Source organism: Abrus precatorius, unplaced genomic scaffold, assembly GCF_003935025.1.
Source record: "Abrus precatorius isolate BTA unplaced genomic scaffold, Abrus_2018 Scaffold6, whole genome shotgun sequence".
Lineage (NCBI taxonomy): Eukaryota > Viridiplantae > Streptophyta > Magnoliopsida > Fabales > Fabaceae > Abrus > Abrus precatorius.
Window position 1 is genome coordinate 1,880,118 of NW_020874406.1, and position 8,214 is coordinate 1,888,331.

General features: G+C 33.5%; 1 protein-coding gene across 3 annotated transcripts; it reads right to left on the minus strand.

Moving 5' to 3' along the window:
- Positions 1–1,277: 1,277 nt before the first annotated feature.
- Positions 1,278–8,014, minus strand: LOC113868848 (beta-adaptin-like protein C). 3 transcript variants are annotated; one of them, XM_027504796.1, is made up of 15 exons: positions 7,821–8,014; positions 7,520–7,717; positions 7,332–7,445; positions 6,977–7,227; positions 6,417–6,552; positions 6,121–6,300; positions 5,895–5,987; positions 5,222–5,433; positions 5,064–5,127; positions 4,800–4,979; positions 3,378–3,470; positions 2,712–3,106; positions 2,221–2,410; positions 1,939–2,142; positions 1,278–1,733 (listed from the first exon to the last, which is right to left on the minus strand). In XM_027504796.1, exons 1-15 carry the CDS (start codon positions 7,905–7,907, stop codon positions 1,434–1,436), a joined length of 2,697 nt encoding a protein of 898 aa, XP_027360597.1. In that variant the 5' UTR covers positions 7,908–8,014; the 3' UTR covers positions 1,278–1,433. The 3 variants fall into 3 exon arrangements, with proteins under 3 accessions (XP_027360597.1, XP_027360596.1, XP_027360595.1); XM_027504795.1 differs by having other exon boundaries at positions 2,712–3,142; XM_027504794.1 differs by having other exon boundaries at positions 7,520–7,778; positions 7,816–8,014.
- Positions 8,015–8,214: the final 200 nt, after the last annotated feature.

Consider the following 8,214-nt stretch of genomic DNA (forward strand, 5'->3'; position numbering starts at 1 on the left):
TATTTGTTCCCAAGTTATTTTTAAAATTATTAGAAAATATTAAAAACATAAAAAAAAAACTATTAAAAATATTATAATAAAAAATTTAATTAATTTGAATTTTTATGAATATTTTTTTATTATATTTTAATTATTTCTTTTCATGTTTTTCTTTATGGAGAATGTATTTTTTATAATTTTATTTTCTCTTATTTCAACTCATTTAAACATTAAATATTTTTTATTCTATTTTTTAATCTTTCTTTTTTTAGTTTAAACCACAATATTTTTTATTGAAAGCAATTTTTTTTTATTTCATCTCTCATCCAAACAAGGTCTTAAATGAAATAAATAATATAAAAAATACTATTATCAATATAATGAAAAAAAATAAAAATTTCAATTTTCTCGGACTCTTAGTGGAGTTCCTTTGTTACTTAATTTGTAATTTATTTATTTTTCTTATAAAAATTTATTTTTTATTAAAGAGTTTATCATCAATCAAACAAGTTATAAATTTTATTAATTTTTAATTAATTAATTAGTTTAAATTATTAATTTCATTGGATATAGAATGTTTAAATATATATCATAATATAAGAAAATATATCTTCTGTATAAGAAAAAATTTATTTATTTTAAAAAATGAGAGTGTGTTCATAATCATCACTTGGATATTTAGATATAGATTTTTTTTACCTGTGTAATGTTATATAGAATCATAAGTTATATATAATAATTTTTTATTATAATTTATATAATATTTAATAATATCAATATATTTAATTATATTTTTATTAAATATATTAAATTATATTAATTTTTAATAAAAAAATATTATATCTAATTTATTATATTGTGCAATATTGTTCGGCTAAAAAATGATTTTCGATATTTATAGACACAGACATGCAACAGAGTTTTAGGTAAGCAGATAGATAGTAGAAAAGACCTGAGAGTAGCGAAACATTATTCTTTTTTCTTACCAGCACTATATTTAACTTAGATTCAATTTTATTAATTTAATCCACATTTTAATATTTCCCATCATAGACTACTAAAAGTCGAAAATGTTTATTTCATAATTTGACATCACAAATTTATTTATTTTATATTCAGTAATTGACATGTATTTGTTCCCAAGTTTCAACCTAATCCCCTCAAAAACATCCAGGGTCAAGGCAATTTTATGACTCAAAGGTTATGATGTAAAGAACAAGGTATAGAATGATAATAGCACCGATGTAATTGTTGTTTTACAATGAAAGCAGAATATTACAAGCCATTCAACCCCCCGGTCCACAAGACCGCAAAGCTATGTTATCAGTGTGTGAATTTTTTTGAACTTACAACACCTGTCTAGAATATCTATCAAAGATGCTAACAAAAACAGTGTATGTATAAACAAAATTCAATTTAAAAAGGAACAAAAATAAAACAAAATAATAATAACATTAACTCCCAAGCAGAGTCTCTATGGCTTCGAACAAAAATGCAGACATTTCTGGGCTAGGTGTCTTGATTGCACTTTTGACACCAGGGATTCCAACCACAGTGGTAAGTTCAATCAATATTGGTATTCCTCGAGGGATTTTAGCTGATAAGTAAAACACATCCTGGTTTGCATTCTTGCGCTTTGCAATAAAGAACACGTTTGATGCAGCCAATCGGTCCAATGTTGCTTCTACGTTTCCAATAACAATCGCTTCGAAGTCCTGGGAAACCTCATTTGAATCAGGAAGAGACCTCCATGTCTGCAACACAGTAAATGATCAGGTCCCAATTTCTGTACTCAGGTTTTAATCACGAAAGTGGCAAAGTTTTATTTTAAGTTTTATCAATTCCTTGGCCTTGTTTGTAACATGTATAAAAATAATCCCATTAAAGAAAAAACTAGAAATTTTACAAATCAAAAGTACCTGCTGCAGATGAAAAGGATCATACGAATGAAAAGGTTACCTCTAGGAAAGCGGAACGTTCCATTCTACCATCCTCAGTAAAAAGTACATGGAATGTTATTTTATCGTTAAAATACCACACAGGTTGTTGGTTGTTTCTTACAGCAACCTGCAAAAGTGAGCTAGGAGGACCTTGGGACATATTTTGGAACATAAGCATTGGAAGGAGTGTCCTAGCTGATGTTCCAGGTTGCAATTGTGGAAGCTGAAAGGCAACAAGTTGTGTCTATTAAAGCTCATATTTATATAAATCTCAAAGTAAAACCATATATGCGATAATAACCTGAAGGGGTCCAGCAGCCACAAGACCAAACGTGTTCTTGTTAAATTGAATCATGAAGCCATCAAGTGGAACTTGAGAGTTGTTCTCAAACAACATACTGTAAAACATTTCACCATCTCGCCTGGTTAGCTGTGCACTGATTTGTAAACCTTGACCAGTTGAAGCAGGAAGTAAAATAGGCAATGGTGGCCTGAAAGGCAGGGCAGATGGTCTAATTAAGCATGATCTCATAAAAAGAAAAGTAACGAAAGCTTCACAAACTGGTCAACCATTACATATGTTGATAGTTATTCCCAAACTCTTGTAAACATGTTTTAATATTAATAATAAATTGCAACCACACATATTATCATCATTTACTATTTCTATACAAAAAAATAATAATCTTTTAATAATGCAATAAATTGTACACAACACTCTAAAAGGCATAGCAGATTATGGTGGGCAAATTCTATTAAGTAAACCACAATTTACTTCCTAGTTCCACTCACCCAGTAGGAGTAGCTGGCTGATCAAGAGGAACAATAGAACTATTATCCATGCCTATTGAATCACCAAGTAAATCTGGGACAGGTGCAGCAAATGGAGGAGAAGCTGGTGCAACAGATGCAGGTGCTGAAATGCTGGCACTAGGTGGTGATGCAGGACCATTAGCGGGATTTGCTGGTGACTCAAAATGCCCTGTTTCACTTCCCTCGGCAGAGTCATCATCTTCAATTTTTGGGGCAGATGAGTGTACACGAGTTACAAATACATCCGGGGGCTTGTGATAAACAGAAGATAATGTAGCAATGTTGACAAGAAGCTCGTCAAGTAGAGAAGAATCAAGCTGGTTTGAATCATCAGTTATCACAGGCTTCTCAGCTAACACAACATCCTTAGCTGCCTGAGGAAGACAAACTAGGTGCATCACAATGTAGAGCTTAAAATTGGTGTCCGAAGAAGAAATTAAAATAATAATAATAATAATAATCAGAGAATTTAACCTATTATTTGCATGGGGATAGACACTAAACACTAACTAAAGTTATTAGCTAATAAATTCAGTTTGACTATCAGTCATCAGTCAGGTATGCACATCAACTAATTGTCTAATTTGCCACATGTTGGAAAGATAACAAACAAAAGAGAGTGGATTCTAATTCAAGAAATCAAACCTCAGGGTCAGTTGAAAGGAGACGCCAATATATGTATGCACGATCTCGCAAATCAGGATTATCTGTCTCCACAGTGGCATTGTTCAAAACAACCTGTGAAGATTAGTTATAAAGTGAAACTTAGTATAGCAGCATCTGAAGCATGTGCAGGAAACAACTGCTGACATTTTTATGAAACAATACAAAGGAGACTCTAAAAAACAATTTAGATGACTAAAGATAATCCCAATTATCTTGGGAATTATTTTGGATATTATCTCAAAGATGTAGTTTTAAATAATTCCAAGATACTCTTTTTTCCTTTAAAAAAAATGTATTGCAGACCAAAAGTGACAATGGTTGTAGAAAAACAATATAAAGTTTCATAAACAAGGAGTGAATGCAATTATGTAACATATAAAACAATTGATATTCAAATGAGAATTTTCTTATATTCACCATTGTACTGGATAAGGCACCTCGGTCATCACCATAGAAAAAGGAAGTCATCCCAATTATCTTGGGAATTATTTTGGATATTATCTCAAAGATGTAGTTTAAAATAATTCCAGGATACTCTTTTTTCCTTTAAAAAAAAATGCATTGCAGACCAAAAGTGACAATGGTTGTAGAAAAACAATATAAAGTTACATAAACAAGAAGTGAATGCAATTATGTAACATATAAAACAATTGATATTCAAATGAGAATTTTCTTATATTCACCATTGTACTGGATAAGGCACCTCGGTCATCACCATAGAAAAAGGAAACCAAATACTCATTCGGCTTGACACTAGGTCGAAAGGTATCCACACCCTTTCAGCCTAACCTTAGAACGACACCTCTCTCATCATGTCAAAATATGGTAATTAAAGATTAATAATCGATAACCAATAAGAAAAAGGCTAATCACCTAAAATAATCAAAAGGCTAAGACAAGACTGAGTGATGAAGCCCAATATCTTGTCTATAAAAGAAAAGTAGGAAATCCAAGTAAAGAGGTGACTTTTGAATATTAAATAGCATTTATTGTCTTATACCGAACACCGACTTCACCATCAGAATACCTTTGTAGGTACCCTCCCCCATGTCACTATAAAGGAGAATTTGGAATATTCTACAAGGGCGTAATACCATAGGACTAGAAGAGCGATTATAGAAGACAAGTGTATCCTTAGTAGGAACCACCATGTCAAGAAAGAGGGAAGGAAAAGATCAATTTGCATCTTAGTAAAAGGATTATACAAACTTGATATTGGTAAGAAAAGATCAGCACATGTGACATGTCTTGTGTTAACCCTACTATAATTTAGAGTTTGAGGAGATTCAAGGTACAAGAACCCTAACAACAAAAAGAGTAGCAAATATATCCATTTGCAGGGGGGAAAAAATGAAAACAAGTCACGCACTAGTGAATAAAACATGCATTAAGAGGCAGGACCTGAATCATTTGCTGTGGACCTTCAGTTGGCTTCTTAAGAAAAAGCTTGACAGTAGCTGTCAACAGTTGAAGTTGGACTAGTGCAGGTTCTTCAGGGAAACTTTCTAAGAAACTTTCAAGAAGCTCATCAGCATTGTCAATTCTTTCCGCATATTCACCAATTATCCAGATCATCGATGCCTATCCACAAAAGGAAGGGGGCAAAGATAAGCATGCATGCTAATGCAAAATGACAATCAGAAATTAGCTCAGAGAAACTAATACCTTTGCTTCAGGCTCATCCAAGGTGTCTAAGCTTTCACAAAGTGTTGCAATTATAGACTCATATCTGAAAAACAGAACAACTGCTCAAAAAGTTTGAATTATAATAGTAAATGCCCGCCCTCCCCCTTACAACAAACAGAAAGAAAATATAATTGTACGTGTTGGGGTATCTTCTAAATATATCTTTGATGACAATGATTGCCTCTTGAACTACATAATTTACTTTTATCTTGATCAATTCAAGCAAAACACTAATGCATCTTTCAGCTGCTCTTTCTAGTTTGATGGCACAACGACCAATTGCACGAACAGCCTTTCTAACAAAATCTACATCAACCTCAGTCGCATATTCCTTAAATTCCAATAAAACCTGTCCACACGAGAAGCAAAAGGTCAACTAAAATCAAAACTGACACCATACTTAATATATCAAATAGAGTGAAGCTGCAGGGACCAAAAGTTTTACAAGGAAAAAATTGTTCTACTAAATTAAATGGCTACGCATATGATAAAGCTGCAACTCAACATCAACTGAATAAAGCAAAGTTCTCATCAATATAATAAGATAACTTGTTTTTGGATAGAAGAATAAAGTTCATTGGCGAAGAGAAAGTAAAAGGATAAATTATCCGCCAAAACAGAACTATAACAAGAACTAAAATGGCTAAGAAATGTGTCTTATCCACAGGACAAGATAGATTATTAACACATCTTGATCAGACAAATTTTGTGCTTTATTCACTAGAATCACTAGAGAAATCATTTTCCACCAAATGAAAAAAACAAGGGGGAGAGGGAAGAAAATAAGAACTGAAAGAATGTAAAGCTTACCTGGTCTATATTTCTGTCTGAAGCAAGTTTTATCATAATTTCCAACTTCTCCATTTTCACATAGATGGGATCATTGTACTTGCAGAAGAACACCTACAAATAGAATGAGAGCACTATAATCACCCCATCCTCCACAATGAAATAGACAAGTTTTTCACAAGTGCCCAAGTGTATTATAAATCTATAACCGGTTGTCAAGTTCACAAACTCAAATTTAGACCACTACCTTAATTTCATGAGCAAGAATAGTTGGTCTTCTTTGTACTATAAGATTGATATTCCGCAGGGTAACATATTGTATCTCAGGTTCTGCAGAGAGTAATGTCACAAGAGGAGGAGCCATCTTTTTGCAAAGATTCCGAACCACGTCAGTACTGGTGATGAGCTCCATTTGTTGAAGAATCATCTATATGTCATTATAAACTGTGGTTAGCAAACCATGGAAAATGTGATGTCTGAAGCATCATCACTGGCACATGGCAAGTTGGCAACATAAGATAAAAGTTGCAGAAAAGAAATCACCTTAACAGCTGATAGTACAACTGCACAATTGGCATGCTGCAACCGGGGGGTAACTCTTTCTACTATGTTTTCTGCCTCACGAGCATCAGCTGCCTTGTATCTTGAAAGAGCATCCAGTATAAAAACTTGACCCCATCTAGTATACGAAGTAAAAGCAAGCTGTTTTAGATTGAATGAAACAATATGCAATCCAAGATGGACAAGGAAGAGACAGAATGATGACAACTAAAACAATGAATAATAAATATCAATCAATTTGACAAAATAATTTAGTGAGACTTCTTGGTCTTGTGATACAAGTGACTCAACTCCCTCATAACTTTCTCGAGACCATAACCACCATTTTCTCTTAATTATAGCTCTACAAAGGATTGATTGTTAACTTATATTACCCTAAGAAAACAAAATCATAACTAAAATTAGCTGCTAAGAATTGCATCAGAATCTATCATCAACTATTGCAGCCTCAATCTTAAGAGGGAGAGGAGTTGGCCTATAACAAACATCAAAAGTATTTTCAATTTCAATCGTGATAACAAACATATAAAGCACAAACTTACTCTGTACATTCATTTAAAGCAGTGAGGAGCTTTGAGAGTGTGTGGCCAGTAATCTCAAAGACGGGTCTACTACTATTTTCCTGAATTTCAGCAAGCGCAGCCACAGCATTAGCTACAACCATTGGATTATTATCAGATATCAAATCCTTCAAAGAATCCAAGAAACCCCTGTCCTCAACTAACTCCGCGTTTATATCATAAAGCTTTGCAACACAAATCGCTGCCGTTTTACGAACATATGGGTCATCATCCTGTCAAGATATCACACAAGTAGGGGTTACAAATAGGTGGCCCAAAATAACACTTCAAGCTTAGTAATAGACAAATGTAAATTATAACAGCATTGTGTAAGTACCTTTAGGCATCGTTGAAGGGGATCACAAAGATACTCAGTAATTTTATCAACACGAATGCAGCCCATAGTCCTCACAGCTAAGGCACGAATTAAAGGATTTGGATCTTGTGAATCCTGCACAACATTTTATACAAAATGAAATATAAAAAACTGGATGCAAACAAAAGAATAGTCGTTTCAGCTCTTACCTTCACAAATGTATTCACTGCAAGTATCGCAAGATCAGGCTGGCTCTTTGCATAATTGATCAGATACAAGTAAACCAATTTTTTGAGCTCCAAATTTTCCGTTTGCATGCAATTCACGACATCGGTGAACAATGATGACACATCCTTCCCCACTGTCATAGCAGCGATCACCTTTTTGACTGCATCTTTCCTTTTATCCTGCAAAAGATGAAAAAGAGAAGTAAGATTCATATGCATTGAACGAAAATGGGATGGAGAAAGGAGAATGCGTAGAGATCTGGGAAATGGAAATGTAACGAACCTTGTACTGAGAATTGAGCTCCTCTTTGAGCTCAGGGATTTCACCCTTCTTGGTGGTCGAGAAGTACTTGGAATCGTTCCTACTCATCTTCTTCTTCTCTCAATGTGCTTCCTCTTCGTCCTCGCTTCGATCTGTTTGCTATGGTTTCAGAATCATAGGTCCCCAAACGGCGTCGTCCTCCCTGCTCACAATTACGCTTGCTCACGCTTACCACTTTTGCTGGATTAGTATTCCTATTACACTGTAGTATTATAACTGTTACGGTTTTATTGAGAGAGAAAATAGTTAGAAAACATCACAATCACTTTTACGATCTAAAAATTTGATGAGCAACTTTTAAATCAAAGATTGAAGACCTTTGAAACTAAAAAAGTTATTAAATATTGTCCTTTCA

What these genes read in the sequence shown, in the direction of transcription:
- LOC113868848 (XM_027504794.1), bottom strand. Translation starts at nt 7,907, where the DNA reads ATGAGTAGGAACGATTCCAAGTACTTCTCGACCACCAAGAAGGGTGAA. An exon ending in GTCCACAGCAAATGATTCAG is followed by an intron (nt 3,471 to 4,799) that starts GTCCTGCCTCTT and finishes TAATCTTCACAG; the next exon opens with GTTGTTTTGAACAATGCCAC. An exon ending in CAGCCAGCTACTCCTACTGG is followed by an intron (nt 2,411 to 2,711) that starts GTGAGTGGAACT and finishes CCTGCCTTTCAG; the next exon opens with GCCACCATTGCCTATTTTAC.